At 41.1% G+C, this 27,870-nt stretch overlaps 3 protein-coding genes and 1 non-coding gene across 4 annotated transcripts in view; 2 read left to right on the forward strand and 2 right to left on the reverse strand.

Moving 5' to 3' along the window:
* Window positions 1-11,995, forward strand: part of fbxl7 (F-box and leucine rich repeat protein 7) — a 34,995-nt gene extending 23,000 nt beyond the window's left edge. The window contains exons 4-5 of the mRNA XM_039677347.2: window positions 5,080-5,685; window positions 10,718-11,995. Of these exons, the coding sequence (XP_039533281.1) occupies window positions 5,080-5,685; window positions 10,718-11,454 (1,343 nt within the window). The 3' untranslated portion in view covers window positions 11,455-11,995. The remainder of the gene's footprint in view (window positions 1-5,079; window positions 5,686-10,717) is intronic.
* Window positions 1-16,410, reverse strand: part of c5h7orf25 (chromosome 5 C7orf25 homolog) — a 42,801-nt gene extending 26,391 nt beyond the window's left edge. The window contains exons 1-2 of the mRNA XM_039677350.2: window positions 16,289-16,410; window positions 15,558-15,652 (exon numbers count right to left, since the gene is read on the reverse strand). The gene's annotated coding sequence lies outside the window, so the exon portion shown is untranslated. The remainder of the gene's footprint in view (window positions 1-15,557; window positions 15,653-16,288) is intronic.
* trnak-cuu (transfer RNA lysine (anticodon CUU)) lies at window positions 13,896-13,968 on the forward strand. The gene has a single exon. It is a non-coding gene; the product is annotated as a tRNA-Lys (tRNA).
* An 8,747-nt stretch (window positions 16,411-25,157) lies between the features above and the next one.
* chd7 (chromodomain helicase DNA binding protein 7) overlaps window positions 25,158-27,870 on the reverse strand; it is a 58,024-nt gene continuing 55,311 nt past the window's right edge. Inside the window, exon 38 of the mRNA XM_039677903.2 lies at window positions 25,158-27,359. Within this exon, the coding sequence (XP_039533837.2) occupies window positions 26,304-27,359 (1,056 nt within the window). The 3' untranslated portion in view covers window positions 25,158-26,303. The remainder of the gene's footprint in view (window positions 27,360-27,870) is intronic.

The raw sequence follows: 27,870 nt of genomic DNA on the forward strand, positions 1-27,870 counted from the left end.
GCTGCCGAGATATAACCTAAATTAGCATGCTAAATTATTAGCCCCGGCCCGGCAGGTGTCGTAATACCAGTTTCGGCCATGGGAGGCGGTATGCGGGCGGGCAACGTTACCACCAGCCAAACTGCAGTAACACGAGTAAGTCGCGCCGGCTTGTGTGTACTTGAACCTGCATGTCATGTCGTGATGTCGTGTGGAAATACAGCCCGCTACTAAATTTCAGTTCAGGGATGAGTTAAATAAATGATTGGTCGATATTATGCATGAGGAATACATTTTGGTAAGTTGTAACATATCTTTCAACAGTGTTCGTGTTCGTTTACCATTAGCTAGTAGAGATGATCGGTTCACGTGCGTTAGGGATCTGTCGTCTAACATTTACAAGCGCCAAAACTGCATTTATTGTTTGAATTGCGTAATAAAATGAACAGAATCTGAGAGCTGAGATCGGTCTCTGTGTCCTTTTCTGTGCATGACAAAATGGATGTGGCGTGAGTGTGTGAAAAGTTGTGTGTCTCACGGTGAATTTGTGAGAGTGGGCAGCTCTGAAAGGCGCTAGCTTGGTCCACATCAGGGAATGCTGTCTGTTAAATTAATTCAAACTAATGATAAAAATGTAACATGAACAAAACGAATACCATAAACTAAAAATGCCTGGGCTTTAATTTTCCCATATCGTCGAAATGCACCGGCTTGTCAATGAGACGGCCTTTATAATTTAGTATTCAGATGTTGTTCATTTAGTCTCTAATCTCTGAAAATCTCCAAATGATCCATGTGAAACTGCGGTCCTCCAACCTTTTACTATTAGTTTTACTGATTAATATGCGTGAGGGAGACCCGCTCGCCCGTGTTGTTTGAAGACATGAGTGCAGGCGGCCGCGGAGGTATTTTTCTGGAGGTATACTGCCTCCATCTGGTATGGAATATGGTGTATGAATTGATTTTTTTTCCCAGATGGCACCTTTAAGTAATGCATTAATGTGTGAAACAGATACTGGCGCCCTGATTACAGCTGCTGCTTTAATGTTTAGTCAATCTGTCAAAGAGAAAAATCTGTATGTGTGTGTATATAAACTGTTAACCCAGGAAACATTATTTTAGCCACCTGTTGAGTTCTGAAAATAAGCAACTTTACACTTTAATCTAGCATTTAGCAAGATACATTGAGCAAAACGTTCCCTGGTGGTTAAAACCCGGAAACTTTCAGATATATGCACTTTCATAGCAAGCAACATTGTGGCTGCGTCCGAAATCACATACTTTCTTATACGAAAAATAGTATTAGACAAAATAACTATGTCCAAATTCAGAGTATTATAAAAGAGTAGGCAAAAAGTACCTGGATGAGAGTGAGATGGGAGAGGATTTATGAATGGCTGATGCTAGGTCACATAATAATGACAGCATGGTGGCTGTAGTGTCCGAATCACATTCCTACTATATACAACGTTTAGCGGTTGTGAAGTAATAACTTCAAAATAAGTGCTTTTTCGGATGCAGCCTTAGACACTGACCATGTGAATGAACAGATGGTCAAATGTTCTTGATTCTCGTTGGATTATTGTCAAATCACATGATCATCAGGTGTATGGAGTTAATGCTGCTCAAATGCTGCTGCATGTCATTAAAGCAAAAGGGGAAATTCTGAAATGTCATACTGATAATACTATTTGTAAGACAGCAGATCCAGGAGGAAAACAAGTTGGCCAGCTGGCTGATTGGACCTGTTAATGTCTATAAATGAAATCATGTCAGATCAGCTTTAAGCTGGATTTTCTAGCAAGGTTGCTATTAGTGTTTTGAAAATGACCTGACCATGCAGCTCCTCCTACTGTTTGTTCAACTAGGAGCTAATGCTTTGTATTATCTGTGCAAACTACGTGTAATTCAGCTGGTAGTGAGGGCAGGGATCTATCGTGTGAGTCAGGGCTCAGGGCCATCCAGCCTTCATGGCCACTTCCAATTCTTTGTCTCTAGTGGTGACATTAAAATGTAATTGGCTTCTGCCTCTTCTGCCAACTGTAGTGGCTCCCCATAACATTATGGGACTTTGGCTGCTCTGAGGACTAAGTTTGTGAATGTGGTGGCTGCAGCAATTCAAACAAAGCTAAATGTCTCACTATATGCTCCCTTATGGCACTTTGAGTTGTGTGGGGGGTTTGTCCTTACTGCTTTCTATTTCTTAGAGCATTTTGTATTTACTTTTTTACTAATTAAAGGGGTCAAACCAACAACCTGTTAGGAATAAGATCAGTTTCTTTTTCCAAACATACTGTAACCAAATGGCGTTTACTACCATTAACGATATATGCACATGCATTTTTTTAAATATATATATATATATATATATATATATTAATGATTTTTTTTTTGTTTAATATTTATTCTTAAGGCAAAGTATTTTAGAGATGTATGCATGTAAATAAAGCTTTGGCAAGATTTTTTTTTGTAAATTAACTTAAAATTGAAATTACACTCCCTAATAATAAATATTAGATTAGATTAGATTATAAAATTTAATAATATATATATAATAAATTGGCAGTAGAATCACACTTTTTTTCTAAATATTTAATCAGAACAGAAACTTGTTAAATGTGTCGATCAATGGACTTAAATAACTTGAGCTGTTATTATTATATTCATAAAGGCAGTGCTTGAAGACTGAGCTTGCTTGCTTTCAGATTCTTGTCAATGGAGGCATATCCGTCATATATGGGATATGATTATGAGCTGCTGTTTCCCATTATTCAAGTGCAAGTGCACTGTGAAACTGTAGGAGACAAAAACATCTGTCAAAGGGAACAATGGAGTCATCATGCCCATAAATTAATGGAAATAACAGAGTTATGGCTTGAGCTTTGATGAACAATACATATTGCAGTTAAGCAGCGCACAGTTTAATCAAATGGAATAATAAAAGCTTGGTAACCCTTGATCCTCATCTAGTCATTACTTCCATGATGGTTCAGGGGGAAAAAAAGGCCTGATACATTATATCTGGGGTTTCAAGCATGACCAGGGCCAGATCATACAGCAGAGGAAAGTCATGGGAGATTAGTCTGTGAATATGGCTTTTGCAGGTTGCATGTACAATACATGCTAGATCTCAACAACACTGCCAGAGATTCATTTTTTCTTAAAGGAACACTCCGAATTTTTGGGACTTTAGCCTATTCACCTTACCCCCCAGAGTTAGATAAGTCCATACATACCTTTTTCATCTCCGTGCGTGCTATAAGTCTGTTTGACGCACCCACCGCTAGCCTAGCTTAGCACAAAGACTGGATGTGAATGGTTGCAGCTTTCATACTAATCCAAATGAGTGACAAAATAACGCAAACGTTTTCCTATTTACATGTTGTGGGTTGTATAGTCACAGAGTGTGCAAATATCAAGGCCATATTAGACAGACATCTTTTGACCGTATAAATACTATTTTCTGAAGGCGAAGCACTGCTACTTGGGCAGAGTGATAACCATCACCTGAGACGCACCGTGATGAGGAGCAGAGAGTTCGCTTCGCTCAGTGTTGGAGTAAAGAGTCAGCAATTACTAACGTTAGATAGAAAAGCAAGGTTTATCATGGGTGTTTGCTTTATGAGCTGTGACAATAAACAGGGGAGACCAGGTAATACAGTACCATGTTTCATTGATTTCCAACCAAAAACGCACCCAGATTTATAAATATCACATGAATAAATAATTATTATTACAGGAATCAATATATTTTAAATGCTATTTATTAGCTGAACCAAATATTCAACAGTAGCCTATATAATATACAGTATAATTGCATTACTATAGGATAGAATAAGGGGAAAGTAATAGCACAAATTGTTTTTACACAATGAACTCACAGCCTATCGTACCCTTTTGCACGCTCAAGTTCGTTATTTCCATGGTTATTTCAAATTTAGGCTACTGGCGCGCCGCGCGCAGGGTGCAAGTTCAACGCGGTGAACGCGCTCGTTTTTTTTCCAAGCGCGTCCGCGCCGCATCAAGATAAAAACATATTCATACCCTAATCATATAATAGTGTCACTAACGTTACATTAGCTCTGGCTAAAGGCACTGTTACAGTAGGTCATCTAAAAACATAACGGAACACTTACCTCAGCCGCAGGTGATCCACTTGTCCTGTCTGTGCTATCGATGGGATGGCCGTATCCTTCAGCACATTATGGTCCGTGTGGCAAATTCCATTTTTTCAAAATAGTCGTCCTCATTGAAATGTACCGAGCAAACATAATGTCCCTTGATAATCTATTTCGGTGTGTTTGGATAAATATCCAGAGTAAGTTAGCCATTTCTTCATCCAGTCAGCGTTTTTAGTTGGAATTCTGTGAAACATGGTTACCTCCCCTGTTTACAGTCGCAGCTATTTACAATAGAGCGAAAACCCATGACTCTAAACTACGCTTTTACTATTTATAAATTGCTGACTCTGTTACCCAAACACTCAGCGAATTCTCCGCTCCTCACCACGGCGTGTCTCAGGTGATGCGGTTATTACTCCGTCAAAGTAGCAGTGCTTCGCCTTCAGAGAATAGTTCCCAGGTTTTATACGGTTAAAAGATGTCTGTGTCTCATTTGACTTTGTTATTTGTACATTCTGTGACTATACAAATCACAACATGTAAATAGGAAAACGTTTGCGTTATTTGTCAACTCATTTGGATTAGTATGAAAGCTGCAACCATTCACATCCAGTCTTTGTGCTAAGCTAGGCTAGCGGTGGGTGCGTCAAACAGACTTATAGCACGCACGGAGATGAAAAAGGTATGTATGGACTTATCTAACTCTGGGGGGTAAGGTGAATAGGCTAAAGTCCCAAAAAGTCGGAGTGTTCCTTTAAGCTATGAAACACTTTCTACCTCAGTCAACATTGTGGGATGGAGCCAATGCTTTGCATGTGCAGAAAGACAATGCATTAACAGAGGAAATTATTTGGAAATGAAAGATTGTTTTTCTACAACTTGTCTGTGTTACATAATGATGTTTTCAGAGTGGTTTGAGTGCAATATCATAGTGTGTTCTTGTCTTTCCTTTTGATTTTTCTATTTCCCTTCTTCCCAGATTCTGACCTTAGTATGCGTACAGTGAGTACGCCAAGTCCAGCTCTGATATTGCCACCTCGTTCATCTTCAGCCATACTTAATGGCTCCTCTACATCCTCTTCCACGTTCGGCACGGAAACCATCGCCATGGTCCACACGCCGCCCGCTTCCCTCACCCATCCTCAAAGGGGCCTGCGGCAACCAAAAGACCAGCAGGGGGCGCCCATCGACATCCTCCCGGACCATGCTTTCCTACAGATCTTCACCCACTTGCCCACCAACCAGCTGTGCCGCTGCGCCCGCGTGTGCCGTCGCTGGTACAACTTGGCCTGGGACCCCCGCTTGTGGAGGACTATTCGTCTGACCGGAGACGTGCTACACGTGGACCGCGCGCTTCGGGTTCTTACTCGCAGACTGTGCCAGGACACCCCCAATGTGTGTCTGACCCTGGAGGCGGTGGTGGTCAGTGGCTGTCGGAGGCTAACTGATCGAGGACTGTACACGGTAGCACAGTGCTGTCCAGAACTTCGACGCTTAGAGGTGGCCGGCTGTTATAACGTGTCCAACGAGGCCGTGTTTGAGGTGGTGTCACGCTGTCCTAACCTGGAACACCTGGATGTTTCAGGTAATTCGTTTTTTTAGTGATGATGTTTGGTTTTATTACTAGTATTTATCTCTCCTAAACTGGTGCTGCCCACACTGAATGCAGTCAGAAGATATTTAATGTGTAATGTACAGTTATAGCAGGATTTTAGATCAATGCGATTTCACATTTTGTGGGGTTACCCACCTACAAAAACTAAAGAAAGCAACCATCCAAATGGTTAGGGCAAAAACTCAGATTTACAACACTGATTGTTACATTTGGCTTGGTTAGGAAAGTGTAAAACTCGCAATATTATAACTAAATTATTGGAAATAAAGCCATGTTGATAATATAAGAAATTATTTATTTATAATGTAATTGCTAGCCTATTTTACATATTTTAAGTGTTTCAATTGGTTTTGCTTCCAAACCAGGGGCCTCATGAATAAACTTTGCGTACGCACAAAATGGGCATAGAAATATGCGTACGCATTTTTCCACGCGCACATCGGGATTTATAAAAAATAAACTCGCCGTAAATAAGTGCGCACCGTAAGGATGCTCTTGACCGTGCGTACGCACTCTTTTAGAAGAGTATGGGTTTTGGCGACACCGATGGTGAGCTGGAGTCAAATGTCTTTTTGCTTACTATTAGACAGAGAATCTAAAGAAAATTATACATCTACAGAAAGATAATACAAATATAATTTCACAAACCTATCATCACTTGAAGCAAATATCCATCCCTTCTTAAATGACCGTGCCAGCACGCGCGTTGGGCCGTTTGGTGAAACTGACGCACATAGCCTATAATCTAACGGCAGATGAAGTAAAACCGTAAATCTTCATTATGAGTCCAAATCACAAATACAGTCCATATTCACAATAACAGTTTAAATAAATAAGAGAATGGTTTAAACTATGTTTTACTTAAGATATAAACATTTAGATTAAATATGCCATTAAAATATGAAAAATATATTTTTTTTTCATAAGATAAAATATTTTAAATATGAGTTAAACTCTTAAACTACATGAAATCATTACTGAGAAGTTACAATATATATATATATATATTCAATAAAAAGAAATAGACCTATTTGTTGTGGATGCATTGCTTTTGAACACTTTTCTTCTGGCATGCTGTGTTTTAATGTTTTAACTAGAGATTGTCTGAGAAAACTGTTTCGTGCAAATAATGCACAACCATGTCTATCTCTTTCCATTAAAATATAAATCAATTAAAAATACTATTTGGCCAGTGGAAAAGATTGAGAAAAACTTTCTCTGAAATGTATTTAACACTATTTGATTTAATCATTCAAAAACAAGGCAAAGATAGGCCATTAAAACAAAATGTTTGTAATAATGTGACGGCATGTCCGCATTTCATATTTTTCTAACGTCTTGTACCGTTAAACTTGGTATCACGTGGATGGATAATCATATGCAAATGATATGCAGATGAGGATATGCATATTTAAACTAGGCGTTGTAATCTCCATATATGGTTATTTTGGGGAGGAGACGCACATGCGCATAATCTTCCGCTGACTGGGATTTATAAAGTGAATTCTGCGCAGGTTCTGGCGTACGAACGGTTTTATAAATCTGAAAACTTTTGTGCGTACGCAAATTCTGCCTTATGTGCGTACGCACACTTTAAGGATGAAATCTACGCAAAGTTTTATACATGAGGCCCCAGGGCTTTACTTTTGACATCAATTGTCATCCCAACACAGCACCAAAATTGTTATGTTGTAATTTGACATCACGCAATATTACAACAACTACATAGGCCCAACTGTATGCAAAATGAGTTAAATTATTCATGACCTAGACTGAATTTTGAAAATGGACTAATTTTGGTTTCTAAAAGTCTCTTGAACTTCAGTGGTCTCACGGTCTTGGCTGCCGCATGTCAATTCCAGCTTTGATTTCCCCCCGCTGTCCACAATCCTATCAGAACAGTCCTGTGATATTTGGCATTAAAAGAGTATTTGAGTATTGACATGACACAATTATATTCAATTTGACATTCTCAAACTAACATGCCAGTAAAGTAGCTGTGTTGGTCTACAGAGTCTCTAAAAACCCAGAAGGATTTGTATTCAGCTATATAAATGACTTACTGACTCAGAGCCAAACAGCCTGTGCTTCACCTGCTTTGTTGTCCAGCACAGAAGACAGTCAAGTCCTTTTTTTTTTTTTTACTCGCAGAGATTACTGAAATGTCCAGAACTTCCTCTTGGAAAAGCTGGAAAAGGTATTAATAGCTCTGGCATTCTGTCTGTGCTCTCTATACTTCCCAAAAGAAACATAAGCCCAAGCAGAACCAGGACCTCTGACTTTGAGGTGCTTTGGGAAAATCTGCTACCCCAATTTAGAGAATCAATCATCAACTGTATTGTGTATAAAATAAATGGCTATTAAGATATAGATGATTAAATGTTCATATAAGAGCCTTTAGATTAATCTTTGTCCATTTCACCAGTTTGTTTGCAGTATTGTGTTCTCAGTACATGTTATTAATGACTTTACCTGACAACATTTTAGCCAGATTTCCTTTGTTTCCTTACAAGTATCCCATTTCACAAAGGACCATAATAGAGGTTTACAATGTAGGATTCAGTGAATATGTCAGAAAATACTCCTCCTCCTCCTCATGTCCCTTCCCTGGTGTTTTATTTCCAACTTCCTGCACTGCACTTCCTATTCAAGTACGTTGTTGTTTTCTTCCCTGTGTGAGTGCAGGGGTCCGGCTGGAGTCCCTCTGGTGATGGACTCGAGCGCTGCATTTTCACTGTGATCCTAAAGGACACATGGGGAGATCCCATCCCCCACTCCTCCTGATATGACTCAGTTTATATGTCTCTACAAGGTTTCAATCAAACCCTCTGCTGCCATTTTCATGTTCTTCAGATATGCTGCAATAACTTTCAGCTTTAGTTCTACAGTCTGAGGTCTGATGTTGGAGTTTCGTAAGTTAAATCAGGTGACAGAGGTGAAGACTAGACAGCGGAGGAGATACATTTCTTAGATGGAAAGTTTTACATCAGAGCTAAAACCAACAGATCTAAAACCAAACATTTGGTATTTCTTTTCATGTGCATCTGACAACATGGAAATGGTTGACTTTTGGGAGTAGAAATCATCACATGCACATGTTTCTAAAGAGATGTTTTCTTTTTCTATAATGGTCAAAACAGTACCTAAATAATGTATCTTCAAAGACATAGTTTAAAGCTAAAATGTGTAATTTTTCTTATAATACTTTTGCCCTATGGCAGCTTAATATGCAGAGATGGCTATAAGTAAAGAAAAAAAAATGGACCACATGTGGTTCTCAAAAAATAAATAAAAAATAGGGTGCTCCAGAAAGAATATATATTTGTGGATATCTCCTCGCCAAATACTTCAGGCACATACTGTTGATTGTAATATTAAAGGAGCAATGTGTGATTTTTAGCGACATCTAGTGGTTCGGTTGCGAGTTTGCACCAGGTTTGCACTAAGGGCTCAGCCCACTGCTCACCCCTCCCTTTCGAAGAAGCTACGGTTGCTAAAACGGGACAAACATCTCGTCGGCTGAGACAGCAGAGAATAGCCAGAGTAAGCCAAGAGTGTGTAACATTGTCACTGTTTCTGTACCACAGTCCATTATAAACCACATCATGAATACTGTTTACAAAGCCATAGTCAGGTGAGGATCAAGGGTTTTAATATATAATTTAATAAAATAATATTAATCAGCTGATTGTCTCACAAACGTAACCAGCAGCACATTTCTCCACACATACTGTAGCAAACCCATAATACAGCGAGGGAGCAGCTATATATTTTTTCTAACAGGGTAGTAATAGTTTAGCTGGCTAATATGAGCTGTTACTGTGGCTGAGCTGGGACTCGTCCGCATGAGTCCAAAGGTCGGAAGTGCGCGCGCTGTTACAATCATGTCATCTCCGCATCCCAGAGATACTATTTACTACACACAATAGGCTTTTTTTCTCTGATTTTGAAAAATCTTCGCGATCGACTTTAGTGATAAAAGACTTCAGTAAAAGTCTCTATCGATGGGTTAGTGATTCCTGTAACGTACTGTTTTACGGTCAATGACATGAATACTAATCATCAGCTGTCTCACGAAAGTAACAGCACTATCCCCAACATAACAAACCCATAACACAGCGAGGGAGAACTAAGTTACATGAAACAATCCCAACTACATATTTTACACCACTCACAAGGGAAAAGTCACTACTCACGGAGTGTAAGGCTAGCTTTCCGCTACTTCTCCTTTAAGGTAGTGATGAAACGCGTTCTGTAGCGCTGTTTGTTCGCGTTCGGCTACGGTAGGAATATGACGTCACAACATGGCGACCTTCATAGAAGGGGATTCCCGCGGTTATGGAGCTATTAATGTCTCATTCTAAGGTAATAAAAACATTACGGTTAATTAAGTAAGTTCTTTATACACCACTGAAAACATAGTTATGAATGCCATATTGCATTTCTGTTAATAGATACTCAACTTTGTTACACATTGCACCTTGAAAAGGCCTTTTTGTTGTAGATGATAGACCTATAGACTATCCTAAAATTTTAGTATGTACTAATACTGAAATGCAGAAAACTAGAATATATAGTAATTATATACAAATATAATTAATATTTATCATTATAATTGTTATTATTACCAAACAGGAAAATTTTGAGAGCGCAATTCCAAAAGAGCACAGATGGGAGTAGAAAGTTCTGTGCGTGATCTACTGACAACGCACAAATTAAAGAACACGGACACAGCCGAATCATTTCCATAATGACCAACGCAATCTACCAAGCTGAGCAATCTACCAATTTTCTTGTGAACCCTGAGAGTAGCTGTTAGTAACCCTGGCCCTTTGGTGACACCAGTAGGGGGCGTACCACAGAAATTACTCACTTCATCTTTAAATACAGGTTTTTGTAAAATTTTTCATATCAGGTTCTTAATTCTTACATATGGTGTATGCAAATGAAGTTTGCTTTGTTTTAGAACGTCCATATTCTTTACTGTCTTTGTTCTCTGCAGGGTGCTCTAAGGTAACGTGCATCAGCCTAACTCGGGACGTGTCCGTGAAACTCTCCCCTCTTCACGGCCAGCAGATATCTATCCGCTATCTTGACATGACTGACTGTTTCGCCTTGGAAGACGAAGGCCTGCACACCATTGCAGCTCACTGCACTCAGCTCACCCACCTCTACCTGCGGCGCTGCGTGCGTCTGACCGACGAGGGCCTGCGCTTCTTGGTCATCTACTGTCCGTCCGTGCGGGAGCTCAGCGTCAGCGACTGCCGCTTCATCAGTGACTTTGGCCTGCGGGAGATCGCTAAACTAGAGGGCCGGCTGCGCTACCTCAGCATAGCGCACTGCGGCCGCATCACAGACGTGGGCGTGCGCTATGTGGCGAAATACTGCGTCAGACTTCGTTACCTGAACGCTCGTGGCTGCGAGGGACTGACGGACCACGGCATTGAGCACCTTGCCAAGAACTGCCTCAAGCTCAAGTCCCTGGACATTGGGAAGTGCCCGCTGGTTTCGGACGCAGGCCTGGAGCAGCTTGCACTAAACTCGTTCAACCTAAAGAGACTGAGTCTGAAGTCGTGCGAGAGCATCACAGGCCGTGGGCTGCAGGTGGTGGCGGCGAACTGCTTCGACCTTCAGCTGCTGAATGTACAGGACTGTGACGTGTCACTGGAGGCGCTGCGCTTTGTCAAACGTCACTGTAAACGCTGCGTCATTGAACATACCAATCCAGCCTTTTTCTGAGAGCTGGACACATGAGATTGCGTGGACTTATTTGAGAAGATAATCTCTTTTGACCCGGGCCGGTGACGTCTTTGCTAGACAACATAGCGGAGATTTGCACTGCTGCACCTCTGTATTTAATTTGCATGGTTGGGAGAAAATCTTAACTTTTTAATCCATCTATTTATATTTTTATTCACTTATATAGTTTTTTGATTACTCATCTTGTCTATGTCAGATTGTATTACATCTAAAATGTACATTGCAAGCAATGAATTTTCAAGGATTACATGATGTGACTTTAACCAGACATGAAACTAGTTTGCAGAACTACAGTGGTCCATAATTCAGATTTTTTTAGTGTTTACATTTGATATCTCTGTTATGAATGTTTTGCTTTGTTTCATCATGTAAGCCTTTCTGTCTTGGTTTCAGTGCCGAGTAATATTACCGAACAGTGCCATTTTTGCTGTGACGTTCACCTTTGTAATGGTCAATAAGGCTTGTTTCAGGTGTTTAACAAATGGAAGACCACAGTGGAATAAAGAGGTCAAAGCCATATCAAACAAAATCATGATGTCTGCTTTTATCTTGCTAACCTGTAGTAGTCGAAGTCCATGAAAGAAAAAGCACAAAATATACCTTTGCCTGGTATGCCTGGCCACGAATCCAAAATGTCATTGCAATGATCTCCGAGCCACTTCATTATCACTCTCGACTTGTGACATGATGTTCTATCATTGTTCAAACATTATGAACCATGGCAAGCAGACTTTGAGACAAAAAGAGGACTAAAACGAAGATCAACATCTTTCGAGATGCAGAGAGCTCCACGTCCGCGACTAACTTGAACTTGACAGAGACGCGAGTGTTGCATGTTACTTGAGCAAACAGGTGAGCAAATCATATAAAACTAATCAATGTTACATAGTTCAACATGAAAAGTTAGAATATGATCTATATGTTATTCTCTAATGTTAATCTAACCTAACTAACAACATTCAACACACACAAATGCAGTTTAGTGTGATAGTGAAACTGTTAGAGCAAGTGAAGCAGCACTGCGTTACCTTAAGTTTAATTCCTCTAATAAACTGACTAGTGTGAGTATTAATTCAGCGTGTAGTTCGGTAGAATGAAATGTCCTTATTTCTTTATGTGGCGCTGGTATATGTCTAGCAATCGCGCTCTGCTTCATACTACAGTCATCTTAAAAACATCAACGTATTCACTCATCCATAAAAGATCCATCAGCTTGACGACAAGATCCATAATTCCGCTTAATGCGAAATATACGTCATTAATATACGCCTTTGTTATTGAGGTTAGCGACCCCTGGTGGTGAAACAATCTTGCATATTGTACCTTTAAGCCCTCTTCTACATTATAAAATATGCTAAAGGTTAATAATTACAAAAGAAATATATAAATAAGAGGGATCATAAATTGCATGTTTTTTTATGTTGCACTGCCCTGAATACGCTTTTTTTGATAGCCTAGCAGCTGTGTTTATATATCCACGACAAGACAAAATAATAGCTGAATGTGCAAAAATTAACCAGTTTGAACAAGTTCAAAAGTTTACAGTCTTGATTCTTGCTACTGTGTTGTTACCTGGGATGTTCAATGACTGTTTGTATGTTTTGTGATTCTGTTGTGAAAGTTAAACTGCCCTTTGCTCTTCATCCTGAGACTGTATGAAATTGGGATCTATGGAACTCATACACAACTATTACATAACATTCAGTGATGCTCCCACTCCCTCCCAGTCACACAATTCTATATAATATATGTTATCAGCCACGTTTAGTCGTCTAAGGTAAGTACTAATTTTAAATTTGAGACATTATAATTCAATGAAACTCTTCAAAGCTCTTTTAACAATGTTATTTGCAGGTTAAGCTGTTTTAGCTATCATTTAGCCGCTAACTGACTCCTTGGTCAGTTGCCACAGAACAAAGCTAGCTGGCAATGTAGTTGTGAGAAAATAGAGGGAAATGTAATCAGATTCTTTTGAGCCAGACTATTTCAGTGATAAAACAGCAGTACAGTCCAGTGTAGTCTAACATTACATCCCTGAGCAGCAGAGCAGTCCAGGCTAACAGACACTATATAGCCAGCACAATACAACTAATAAAATTATCACACAACCCACAGCAGTTCAGAACAGAACAGCATAGGACAATTTCCCAGAGTGTTAGGGAAATCCCCAACGTGAGGTTTGGGCACCACCTGCTGTCTTGACCCGCAAAATTCACATCAAATTTTTAAAATCTATATACTATAGATTCTATAGTATATAGATTTTAAACATTTTCCATATAGATAAATAAGTAGAGTGGATACATCCGGATAAAGATGTATATATTTAATAATGTTGATGCTTTTAGGAAGTTTTCAAATTTTTTTGTGTGAAGGTGTATAACATTCTTAGGCTGCTTTTACAGTCATTGGCGCTATCTGCCCGGCTAGCTCAGTCGGTAGAGCATGAGACTCTTAATCTCAGGGTCGTGGGTTCGAGCCCCACGTTGGGCGTATGTTTTCTCTACCTCACTGAGGGTAAAGCTAATTCTCTCTAATTCTGAACTTTCTCTTTATCACGTCCAGCCAGAGGACAGTAGTAATTGTAGTACAAAAACTAGTAATTTAAGTAATTCAACTTAAAAGGTGAAACTTATTTAGTATATATTGACGCATGCAAAGTGAGCCTTTATTTGTTATAATTTAGATGATTATGGCTTCGCAGCTTATGAAAACCCCAAAATCAAAATTAGAATATTGTGAAAAGGTTTTCATAGCTGTAAGAGAGATTATGATATGTGACCGCATCTGAAATATACAACTGAATTTAGAGTTACTTTGTGCCTCTTCCATTTGATAATGTAAAATTAATTATGTTCATGAAGGCCAAAATTAGCAAATATTGACAGAATGAGCCCTTTATGTTAAAAAGAAAAAGTGATATAAAGTCATGGTATGGCTTTATGTTTCTTGTGACTGTGTATGTTTAGGCATAACAATATGGATAATAAAAAAATCCTAGTTAGTTTGTGGAAAAGAGATGATGAGTATCCTTAACGTAAACTGAACAGAGCTGCACACACTTACATAGTCTGTTAAACTAAAAAGGGAAAAAGACATGATTGTTAGGAAATGATTGATACTATTTTTAAACTTATAATTTATCTACAATTTAGGAAAAAATAATTTACAAGTATGTTGACAATCTATAGTAACTGTGGTTGTACAACTGAGCTGAGCTCCAGAAAATCAGTAATGAGGGGGCTTTAACAGTTACAGATTGAAAAACAAAAAGGCAGGAATAAAAACCCTAAACTCTAACACAAAGTACAATTTCAGCATATATAGAGGGTTCTTCATGGTAATATGGTACTAAATATGAGTTACTACGTGTAAAAAAAACTTATTTTTGTGTAGATTTGGTTTTTGCCATGGGCTATAAATATAGCTTCGCCCCCCTACTTAATTTTAAAACTAAAATGAAGACAAAAATAAACAATCCGATGACATGGACAAGTAGGCCACATATGCTTAACTAGATGCTGTTAATCTCTCAGTCATGCATGCCTGGCCAGTGGGGTGAGGTCGTTAGCTCAAAGGGGCGCAATGGCATCTGTTTAAAAATCTGATGTGTCAGTGAAAAGTGAACAGCTCAGTGTGGAGGAGTGAGCTGGTAAAACAGGCAGTGCTCATTACAAGCTATATAAAATAATAAATATTAAGTCAATCTGATGTTAATCTTGAGTACCTATAGAATAATATTGCATCTCCAAAAAGTCTTTAGTTTTATTATATTTATAAAATAAAGATAGGCTGTACCGAGTCTTTCTGGAAAAAGCCGAGCGGTTGGAGGCGTGCCGTGTGGGCGGTGTTTTTAGAACACCATGACATGCGCGAGTTTTAAAACATTTGTGTGTGTCTATTCGCGGTTTATGAAGACATGATTTGGTTTTACAAAACAAACAGACACCTACAGTAGCCACCTAAACAAATGTTTTTAAACAAACACACACCATACGTCGCATGCTCCATAGATACATTACATTTGAATTACATACATACACGCCGATAGACACACAGACATTTGAAGCAGGTCTACTCACCGCCTGCGGTTCCAACGCAAGACCGTTAACCTTAGTGTTGGGACTGCTCCATCCTTGAGAACTAAACGACTAGCAAATCCGGCTTCGAACTGGGCCTTGTTTATAAAAAAATAAAAAAAATCACCCTTGAAATGCATGGAACAAACAAGAACACTTGCACAACTCTGTTGATGTTCTGGAAAAACAAACTCCATCCACTGGTCCCTTAACGCTTGATTCTTTGGGAATCTGTGCAGTGTTGTCTTGCCTTGGCAACCGAAAACACACATCTTTGGTGACATATTGCAGCGCAGCCGATGCACACGATTGGCATAGGTTACGGTTATAGCTATCGTTCTACAGCTGCGCGCGCGTATAAGGAAACCGTGTAAGGAAATTCCGGCGTCAGACGTCATACGCGCCCATACTCGGAAAAAAAAAACTTTTCGAAAAAATATTCTTACTACACCTTATCAAAACCAGAGACTGATCAAAACGCAGCCATTGAACTTGAAAATGTTCACTTTATTTCATGTCAATCTTCCCAGACAGTGTCGGCTCAGATCTGGCCCTCATCTGGTTTGCATTGAATCCACATGTGCCAGATGTGGGCCGGATCTGTCTGGGTTCTGTTAGCAACGCTAGCACTCACAACAACCGATTCCCATGCCTACAGGGGACGCAGTTAAGTGATTATAATTGTCATGTAAAACCAAAGCGGTTCAAAAACAATGAAAACAATTCATACTTACAAGTCACACAGGGCGCGCAGCCATCTTGAATTCCGAAACTTCTTGCTCGGTGTTCGGTTGTCCGACGTCGGAGAAATCCGGAAAGGGGGCGTGTTGCTAGGCAACGTCTGTCTTCCGATTCGGATCGAGACGGATAAATAATAGAACATTGTGACAACCTGGAAGGAGTATTTTGAGAACAGAAATAATCAAACGTACAACTTAATTTTTTTAACTTTGTCCAACTCTGGAAAATTCCCACTCTGTGATATCCCCCCCCCCCCACCCCCCCATACTTATGTACAAAATTTATTCACTAGTCTAATTTGTATTGGTGAACTACAGTAAATAAAGTTTTCCAGGAATTCAGATGGCCCTCAAGGTTTTCAAATGACAACTTCTAATTATTCATTTTATAGATAAAAATTACAATTTTAAATCCAAAAAAGATAGTTATGTGGAAAAAGTCAGAAAATTGTCCCACCAAAAATGTCAACAGACGATAGCAAATAAAAACATATGAAATAAGATCGTTTGATAGACCACAGAGAGAGGATCTAAAGGCACTGACATATCCCAAATACACCAAAAGATTTGACCGGTCTTGAACATTGCACGAAACAATTGAAATATTCCTCAAAATATATTTGTTTGTGTTCCACAATAAGACAGAAACTCAAACAGGCTTGAACGACATGAGGGTGAGTAGCCTAGGCTAAATAATGATTTTTAATTGCTTTCATTTACTTTATTCATCAGCTATTCATTTTTATTACATTTATAAAACAACGAGGTCTATATTACGAAACAGAAATCTCCTGTCATTTGGTCCATATATGCACTACATTTGATTTCCAGCAGAGGTCCCTCCAACAACGACTCTCAATTTGACTGACCACGTGCTTGCTGTGGCTTGCCTGAATGGGCTGTTTCATCTGACTTCAAGTGTGTTTTCAGACATTTTTCTTGATCGTGGAAGAAAACCATGGCTTCATTCAGATATGCTAGCATGTAAAAATAACAAATGTTAAAGAAAATAGATAAAAATACATAGCCTACATAATTAACTTGCAGCACACAGCCCTAAATGTCTGATTTGGACACCTTTTTTTCTTGGTAGATGTGTGGTAGATCAGTTTTCGTCGTTAAATTTGATGTTTATCATATAATGCCATATTTCCTCTTGTTGTTTGTGATCTACTCACATTGATGTCCAAAAAGCCTGAACTTAGAGGGTATCATAAATTAAATTGTTTCTTTGCCTTGAGTTGATTATATGAATGAATTCTCTTATAGTGGGCCTATAAGAAATAAGATTACAGAATCATTTTAGACATTTACATTCATATCAAAATGTATCATACATCAAGCTTTTGCCATTGTAATTTCTGTGGTTTTAAAATGTCACTTCTCATCTTCTTTTACAGTGTGAGGCTTCACGGCTTGTCATTTCGAGCATGTTTATCTCAAACAGAGAGGCATCCCTGTCAGATCCATACTTGATCTGCTGAGGAGCGCTGTGGTATTAGTGCAGAGCTGTGAACTTCTCTGTGTCCATGACGCATCCCCTCCTCCATTAGCTATCAGGACGTGGGGACTGTGATTGGGAGGGGGCCCGGTGTGGGGGGAGGAGCTCTTTTGTCCTGAGCGGCGTTGTGGCTAATCTAAAGACCTGTGATGGACGCCTCTCTGGCTGGACTCCACCCCTGAGAGGAGCAGGGGGGATGGGAGATCGCGTGAGAGGGCAAGGGGGGAGGGGTGGAAAGAAGGAGGAGGAGAAGGCGAAGGCTGGAGGAGGGGGGAAGGTCATTAGTCAGCATGGCGAAAAGGAGAACAGCAGGACGCAGTGCCACACATTGCAGCCCCACCACCTCCTGCATTGTCCTTCCACACAGGCCAAATGACTGCTGGAGTTAAGTTTCTAATCTCTCTTGGGAGGGGGGTTGGAGTGCCTCTTTTTTCATGGTAATCAAGAGTTTTGGGCAGGTAAAGTATGTAACACATGTAAATTAATGAATCCTTCTCCAGAGGAGGAGATAGGAAGGTTTGTTTTAAGATTAGGATTGTGTCTGGCCAGTTATGTATTGGGACCCTTTGACCTGTGCTTCTATCTTTAGATGTCTATAGGCCACCCCTGTGAAGAGAAAATGTAATATTTTTGCAACCAGCTCCATCAAAAGTGACCTTTACTGCTCAGCATGGCACCACAGCAACAGTCACCTGCTGTTCCAGTCCTCGAAGGCCATCAAACCACATGTCTCTCACAGAAGACACTCCTAAGAACTTTCTTTTGTGATTTAAAAAGATATTTGACTGCCATGGTTGTTTTACAAAATGCAGTGAGAAGATAAACGTAAACTTGATTCGGCATCTGCAACAGTGCTGGCTAGTGATCGAATGTTGATTCTTAACCGTCTCAGAAGAGCGTCGATGTGCAGGCGGCTGGCAGCCAGAGCTCAAGGCACAGGCATGGTCCAGACTCACGGCTGGGTTTGTGTGCCACGCTGATAAGAGATGCAGCTGGAGGGGAACCAGCCTCATTTGGTCAAAAGACAGTGGAAGATGCCAGAACACAGATGAATGGGGTCAAATGAAAAGTAGTAGACAACAAAAAACTACACTAAGATTACAAGTAACCATACAAAGTGTGTAGCGAGGTTCTCTATTGGTTTTGCTTCAGGAACCATATTTTAGGCTCGTTTGGCGAAGTGGCCGCCGCGGCCCCAAAAACAGTTAATTGTGTGAAAAAATACCAATAAGGACTTTAAATGGGCTTTATGCCCAGCTGCACTACTTCCTGAACTTCAGCCAGCTCCTTGTTTCCTGTCTGCCATTATTGGTCAAATTGATTAATTCAGGTGTACCTGACCTCAGTAGTCATGGCAACAATAATCAGACACACCTGAATTAATCAATTTGGCCAATAATGGCAGACAGGAAACAAGGAGCTGGCTGAAGTTCAGGAAGTAGTGCAGCTGGGCATAAAGCCAATTGAATCATTGAAATGTATTAATATAAGGAAAATGACAGTTTTTTTCTAGACAGTTTATGTGTTGGACATCAGCAGTAGAATCACACTTTGACTTGAGTATTTAACATAAATGTCGCTCAGAGATGAGAAACTGCCATGTGTTATGCATTCCTCTCTTCCACCCCCATATCAGCAGAAGTTGGGCAAAACATTCTGCAGCAAATCTTCCTGGGCGAACAGGGCATAATGAGGTTGTTTGTGTAGCGCAGGAGCGTTTAATTTCACAGTGAAATACAGCCCGTCTCTGGGGCCTCACAGCTCACAGACACTGCATGGCTTTAGGCAATATGGCTTCTTATGAGTCATACCTGTGCTGAATAATGAGTCTTCATCATCTCAACTGTGTGACAAGCAAAATCAGGACACCTCCAAGTATGTTTGTGGACATGAAGGTCATCTTCTGTTTTTACATATAAACTTAAAGGGCATATTAAAGTTTAGAGGACCCAATGAGTCAATGTATAGAAAAATAATGTAGGAACTAGATTTTCTTTTTAAAATACACTTATACGCTTGTTTTTGTGAGAATATTTTACTTCAGCATCTGAAAATGGGCGTGGCGGGCAAGACGTAACGGGCTTTTTATGATGTTCAGCACCCATTCTGATACCCCGGGAAGCTTTGCCCACGCATTTGCATGGATAGGGGTAGAATGAGATCTGGGCTCTAGCCGCAACATAGTGGCTACCGGAGATCTTCGATGTGCTGTAACGTACGTAAACACTGTGCTTGCAGCTTTTGAGGTGGGGGGCCGTGCTGTTCAGAACGACAGCGTAGTCTCTGGTCCCAGGCTTGATGGCGCTGTGAAGCGGCAGCGGGCGGAGGCTGTGGCTGGGAGCTTCGAGGAGACGGCTGTTTTGGGCGATCTGCTGTGAAGCTAGAGCGCTTTGGTAAGAAGTGCCTCATAGCCGGTGATGTCTTCTGAACCTCAGCGAATCTATCCGCAAAATCTTTGAAAGATGACCCAAAGAGGCCAGTTGGCGAAGCTTGCTATGGCCTGTAAGAGCAGACGCATCACCTCGGATTCGATGCTGGCCTTCTTTCCGTGGAGACTCGTGTGCAGAGGGGGGATCCAAAGAGCTCACCCAATCCTCACTGTCAGACGCCAGGATAGAGCAGTTGTCCTCCTCTACAGATGCAGCTATCTCATTGTCAGTAATGGCGGCAGTCAGTGAGTGACTCGATTGAAACAGGTGAAGCTGGCTGGAGAGGGTTCAGGGACCCTCTGAGTACGGCGCTTTTTACAGTGTGGCACTATAGAGGGCGGAAGTGCAAACTCTGAGAAAAATGCCAGGCGAGTTCTCAGAGTCACCATGGGCAATAGCTTGCAATGATGGCAGCTGCCGTCAGTGAGCACAAGAGCTGCGTGATCCTTACCCAGGCAGGAAACACAAATGAAATGGCGGTCCCCATCGGCACGAGCCACAGGAATGAGGCATCTTTAAAAAGACGCTGCTCTTTTAGATAGAGTCAGAGTCGTAGCGGCGAACATACACTCGGCAGTGTAAAAGGATATAAACGCCGGAAAGCGTAGCAGGTAAGGCGACTGAAGGCGAAGCGCCCCCATTAGATCTGATGTCACCAAGGGCCTCTCTTGATAGGCTGCTGCAGTTGCCGCAGGACAGCCAATAGGCACGCGAGCCGTCTATTGTCTGCATCAAGCGGCAACCTCCCCGTCTCTCTCTTGAAGCCAACACGGAAGTGAATTAAACTGCAATTTATCGAGTGGCCGCTTGAGGCAGGCTGCAGAAGCGAGTCAAATCTGTATCTCCCCCATGTTAAAATGCCCAACTTTACAGCAGAAAAAAACATGTTTACAGCCTGGAGCAAAAAGTGGCTTTGGTCTATAGACCTCATTTTTCCCTTCATGACAACTGTGAGGGGGGTGAATTTTTTTACAACTCATCTGTTTAAATTATATTTAAGCCTTAAAGTTCTGCATAATTAAGGGCGTGGCCACTTGAGTGACAGGTGGATTCTTGCTGCCGCGTTCACTCACTGTCGTTTGTCTGCTGTCTGTTAGCGTCACCCTCAGCTTTGTTTGTGCTTTACCGGGATTATTTCATACAGTTTAATACATGTATTATACCTTCGCCCGTGCACGCCGTTGGATTCCGTCATGTTGAGTATGGAGAGAACAACCAGCGCCGTGTTTCCAGCTGTTTCCCTCGCATGCACTAATGGATGTCTGATGATTTCAGCGCGTTCTCTCCGTCCATGCAATAGATGCACACCCTTGAATGAGCGCGGATTTCTAGTTCATTTACTTGAAGTTCTGAGGTAATATTTGGTTTGACTCATCTGAGAAACTGAGAGGCGGCCAAAATCAGATTGTAAAATGGACTGAATTAAAGCTCTTTACGAACTTGACGTGAGATGCCGACTGACATGTGCTTGCCTTGAATCACTGTCGCATGCACAAGCTTATACATTTTAACTAGCAGAATAATAATGCATCACAATGCACATAGTTGACTGCTTGTATGTTGTGAGAAATGTGTGTGATCTATGTTAATGTATTTGTATATATGCTCTTAACTAATTGCCCCTTGTGAGATTAATAAAGTTGATAAAAAAGTTAAGTACTTCTCACTTTTAGTTACGTCTTAACTATTATAATATTTCGAAGGGCAAAACATGAACTTTAACCATTGGCTTTACTTTTTCAATCAGCTGTCAATTCAGCGACAGTAGCATAGCATTAGCACCTCAGCTCCACCCGCGTCCCGCCTCTTTGCCCATTTTAATTTATCCGGTAGTGACGAGAGGTGACGCACTGCCAAGATGGCGACGGTCGGCCCCGCCCACTAGGCCTCAAAATCGCTCTTCAGAAACCTATGGGTGACGTCACGGACACTACGTCCATATTTTTTTACAGTCTATGGTCTGCATGCTGCCGCAACGCGTTTTAAATTAATTCAAAATTAAGGATAATTTTTGGCTTCAATATCTCGTGGAAAATAGGTTTTCCCCTGGTGTAAGATGTTATGCAGTACGAGAGAACCTCTCGTAAGAGAATAATGGATCTCAATGACATTTCGGACGCTGAGGAAATACTCGTATGACGGACCACAGCCATACAATATGAGCCTGCTATGCTGCCAAGAGAGCAGGGACAGGCCAGGATTAATGTTAGACAGAAAGGTCAGAGACAAATTGAGTTGTGGACCCATACAAACTATTTTCAATCATACTGTACCAAAGAAATTAGAACTGTGTCATCATTTACTCACATTCATGATGTTAAAATGTTGTTTGACAGGATGTTCATGCTGCTCAGAGAAGTAGTCACACAAGAACCAATGAAATCTTTGACATTTTAAAATTTAACGACTTAAAATTTAGACACAAAGCTTATGGAAGACTTCAAATCTAGTGTATAGTTGTATATAATATGCACTTCTTTCATGGTGCTTTTGGTCGTTTTTGGAGCTTGACATTTAGTCACCATTAACTTTCATTGCATGGAAAAGAGCCTCTTGAACATTCTGCTAAACTTTTATTTATTTATTGAGAAGAGAAGTGAAGAAATTCAAACAGGTTTGGAGGATAAGTAAATGACATATCATTGGGAGTACTATTTATTTAAAATATATTTCTATTTTTATATCCGTCGCTGTTTTCCATAAGAAGCTGTCACGTTGACATCTGTTTGCACTACTGAGTGAGAGCGTGAAAAAGTGTGCGCGCGCAGTTTGAGAAACAGGCCTGGCGAGCAGTCGGCATGACACTTATCACCCAGCCTGCGATTGATGCTCTGCCTCTCGCCCTCAATGTCACGCACGACACATCCGTCTCCGAGGGAAACAGGAGGTGTGAGAGCGTGTGACAGTTTTAAATCCCCTCAGCCGGGGAGAAGGACATCGACGCTGCATCTGATAGAGCTCGGCTGCGTCCCTCCCTCCCCCTATCTGTGTGTCACCGGCGCGGGATACTGTGATCAATCACGGCGAGGCACCAGGTCGTCAAGGCGACCGCAAAATCACTCTTTATCGGAAAGCTGCAGAGACAGGCGACCCGACCAACTCGGAAATGACATGTTTATTGGCTCAGAATAAGAATCAGCTGGCCAGAGCCTGACATTTGAAGAAAACAGTAGTTTTTGGCTCATTGACTTGGGTGGGGGTGGGGTATAATGCTATAGGCCTAAACCCATGCCTATTTGTGACACATCTCCTGGAATCCTGTAAGAGGAAACTGTAGGTCATCGGGATCAGATTCCTGTGCATTACTAAAACCCTGTAGGCTCTCCGCTGAATATTAAATCAGTTCAGCGGCTGAACAGAGCATGTAGTAAGAGTGAACAGATACAGGATCTCTGGCACTAGATAAAAGTGTGCGGAGCCCCAGACTTACAGACCTGTCACAATAGGCAATGCACTCCTCTCATTAAGGGAGCGTCCACCAATTAGCTGATTATGTAATAGTAATTTTGATTAGTCTCACCTCAATGCCTCCGGTCATTTCTTCTGAGAGAATGGATCCGGAACAGACTTGTGTCCATGAATCAATCCTGGAACAATATAGACGACTGTCAATAATGTAGGCTAATCAATCCTCTGAAGTAAAGAAAAGAAAAAAAAAGAGGATGATAAAATGTTGACCTGTAATTTTGACCAACAGATAAAGCTGAGCTTGGTCTTTCCCCATTCAAGTAGTTAGGTGCTGTACATGGCCAGAAATAGTAAACTTGTTTAACAAATATGACCACTGAGGGAACTGACTTTAAGGGACTTTGGAAATGTGTCCACTAAAATGTGTAATTAAAGGAGTAGTTGACTCATTGAAAATTGTTAAACCAATACATATGGGTGATTTTCTGATATCACCTCATAAAGAGTTTTATCTTTTGGTGGTTCAGTGCCAAAAGTCCTCTTTTACAGTCTCCAACCGCAGCAGCCAAGCATTCAGTTTGGCCCTCCCAAGGGAAAGCTGCCAGCTCTAATCCCAGCACCCAGCATTAGTGAACTGTTCTGTGTTGCCATGTTTGACGCTCAGTGGCCAACCACAACCTGCCTTCTTGCCAATGACAGACTTCACACCCAGCAGTCAGTGGTTTGTGAAGGAGGCACGATGCCGGCGGTGACGAGCCCTCAGTGAGTGACTGCGCCATGTGTCAAGATGGCCCATAATGACTATCAACCACAGAAGATCTTTAATGCCACAAAACCACCCCGACAACAAGAATTCACTCTTCGTTTAAACCAGGAAGCAAAGAAAATCTATTCAACAAACACAAGAGCAGTCCACTGTTAATCACCTATAAAGGACAAGGGAAAACATTTCCCACATCCAAAAACTCCACCGTACATTAACACCTCGGGACTTCAATGGCAACAATAAAAGGCATCATTGACAACGGTGTATGAGCACCTCCCGTCCAAATCTCAAACTCCCACCAAGAGCTGCATGCTGGGTGCACACGAGACCTATGGATTTCACGAGCCACTTCATCGGAAAGTGCAATTATGAAAGATGTCTGTCGAGAGAGGGGGGAAAAAGCCTTGTTCCAGGCGTTAGGCTCATAATGGCTGGCTACTGGAGCGGACAGAGAGCCCCTGCCATGTCCTCCCGTCCTGTCGGAGCGCATTATGTCAAACGCTCCACAGGACTGATTGTGTTTATGATGGCTAGAGTAAACAGGCCTGTCGGAACCTCTTTCCCCGGCAACCAGGTCATGCAGCGCTACTGTATGAGAAATCTAGTGCAGAATCATTCAAGTTCAAACATTTAAAGAAATAAAAACGTACAAGTACTTTGCACCTAAATTCAACATTGCAATTAGCATTAACCATTTGGTGCTATTAAATGATTAAAAACCTTTACGATTAATCTAATTTAACAGATCAAACATGGGAATGTAAGGCAAATTAATTTATTCTGTTAGATGTATAAAAGGTTAGTCGTCAATAGAGGATGCAGTTTGACATCCCCACAGAGCTACACAAACAGCGTTTTGGTTTCCTAGGCGAATATTGTGAGTCACTTTTATTAAAAGCATCATTACTACAGTTGGCAGCAATTTACAGTTCATCATACATGGTTTAAAAAACAAAACAAAAGAAAAACTCACAAAAGAAAAAACAAAACATGTACAACATTTATGTCTGTAAACTTCAAGGCTAGTTAGAATTGAGGTAATGCTGTTCAGCTTTGTGGCTAAAGTAACAAAAGTCCATTCAAATAGATAAAGGTACCTGATTTTATTCTTACACCAGTGCATTAACATGGATACAATGAGACAATTTGACTGCAGTAATTTATTTCATGTCACTTTTTCCACACTTTCCGGTGTTTAGTCAGAGTAAAATCGAACATTCAAAAGCTGCCTTCGTTATTGCTGTCTCCACAGGTCGAGAGGTCTCCTCACCTGTTTGGATTGTCAGTGTGAGAGACTGGGAACAGTCCAAGTGTAGGCTATGATATGTGAGAACTTCGCCCGCTCCTCTCAGCAGAACAGTACAACGAAAACACGATTCTTCCTCAGCAGCGGAGAGTGTCTTAATGCCGTTAAATTGTACACCACTGAACATTACGAGATGCTACTCATTGTTACAATATCAACAGTAGAGTAAGAGAGAAAAAAAAGACAAAAAATAATAATAAAATAAAGAGAGAGCAGCATAGCACTATCGGAACGATTAATTCCTATAATATTTCAGGAAATTTCCATCTCATCTAGAAGGCACCCACACAGTGCCAAAGACTTCAAAAAAACAAAATACAACCAAAAAACACAAAAGAAAAATACATGTGGGGGTGGGGGGGGATTGGGGACACCCTTTTGACATCCGCACAAATCTATGTCTGTTCGCATCATCCCTGGCTACGCTAATGGTTATAGAGACAGCTTATTTGCTTTACTCTTAACGTTACCTGTCAACAAAAACCAAACAAACAAAGTGTTTTGGATATTGAGTTGGCATGTAAACATCTGGACTAACCATCCTGTCAGAGTTCAGTGTGTCTCCTCAGCCCTGGGGATATGTTAGAAGGCCTTCAGTTTCAGTCACTTTTGTCATCCTCATCAGCAGGCTCGTCATCGTCCTCATCATCATCGTCGTCGTCGTCATCATCATCATCATCGTCCTCGTCCATTCCACCTTCCATGGAGTCCATTTCCTCGACTGGCCCCGCCAGGTCATCATCTAGTACTGATGAATCAGCAGTCTTGTTCTGGCTCTCCTCTGAGTCACTGTCTTCAAGTGTGTTGTCAGCAGTTTCAACATCAGCCGCAGAGGCGTTCTGGTCCTGATTTGAGCTGGGCCCTTTGGCTGACTCCTTGTCCTCACCGGCAGCCCCCAAGGCCCCAGACACAGCACTCTGGAGGTCAGCTAGAGAAGCTTGGGGGAAGCCTGGGAGGCCCAGGCCGCCAAGGCTGGCGGGTAAAAACATGGATGGGTAGAAAAGGCCTGGGGCCATGGTGGACAGCAAGAAAGGGTTGAAGGCCAGCGGGTTAGTAGACATGCCGGCAGCAGCGGCCGCGGCAGCAGCAGCATTCAGCGAAGCAGCGTCACCGGTAGCCTCGGCAGACTCTTTTTCAGACAGTTTCTCTGCTTTTTCCTTCTCATCTCCTTCCTCCTTGGTCTCCTCGTCAGTCTTCGGGTTGGGATTCTCCTCAGATTCGGCCTGTTCTGTACCAGACGCACCGTTGGTTGCAGTCGCAGTTGCAGCCAGACTTCCTCCGAACAGACCCCCTAGACTGAACATGTTGGGGAGGCCGCCCATACCAGGAAGCATGAGAGGCAGCATGGCCGCGGCATGCTTGCCGTCCGCTCCCCCTCCAAGAGCGGCGGGAAAGCCCATGAGACCAGCTGCCAGCTGGAGGCTCTGGATGTTCTGCAGGCCCTGCAGACTGGTCAGGTCCATACTGCCAAACAGTCCATTCATCAGCAAAGGATTAACACCAGATGTGGAAGCCGCTGCTGCGGCCGCTGCCTGCGCTGCTGCCGTCGCCTTGGCGATTTCAGATTTGGGACGTCTGCCTCTGCGGCGCACGCCCTCCTCTCTGACCACCGGCCCAGTCAGGAGTCGGTCAAACATGGACTCTGGGAGAAAGCCCTGGGAACAAAAAATAAAATTATTATAAAATTAAGGTATAACTTATTAAACAGTTTGGGGTTAAGATTGTTATACACATTAAAAACACAGCAATATTGTGAAATTTAAAATACTTTTCTATACGAGTACATTTTAAAAGGTAATATATATGAATATATACTCACCGTGAATGTGTATATACGCATGTGTGTTTATATATATATATATATATATATATATATATATATATATATATATATATATATATATATATATATCACATATATTTATATATATATATATATATATATATATATATCACATATATTTATTTGTTTATTTATATACACAAACATTTATTTATATATACCCATGCTAAAGTTGACTAAAAAGAGGAATTAAAAAAAAAAAAATCATCTTTTGGAAATTGATTTTAATGCCTAAAAAAAAGGGGGGGAGGGGGAACCCCAACCTTTAAGGACACCAATTTTCTTTGTGAATGAATTATGTATCATAAATAAATGTTCTTCCT

This window comes from Pimephales promelas, chromosome 5 (assembly GCF_988280905.1).
Source record: "Pimephales promelas chromosome 5, fPimPro1.hap1.1, whole genome shotgun sequence".
NCBI classification, from domain to species: domain Eukaryota; kingdom Metazoa; phylum Chordata; class Actinopteri; order Cypriniformes; family Leuciscidae; genus Pimephales; species Pimephales promelas.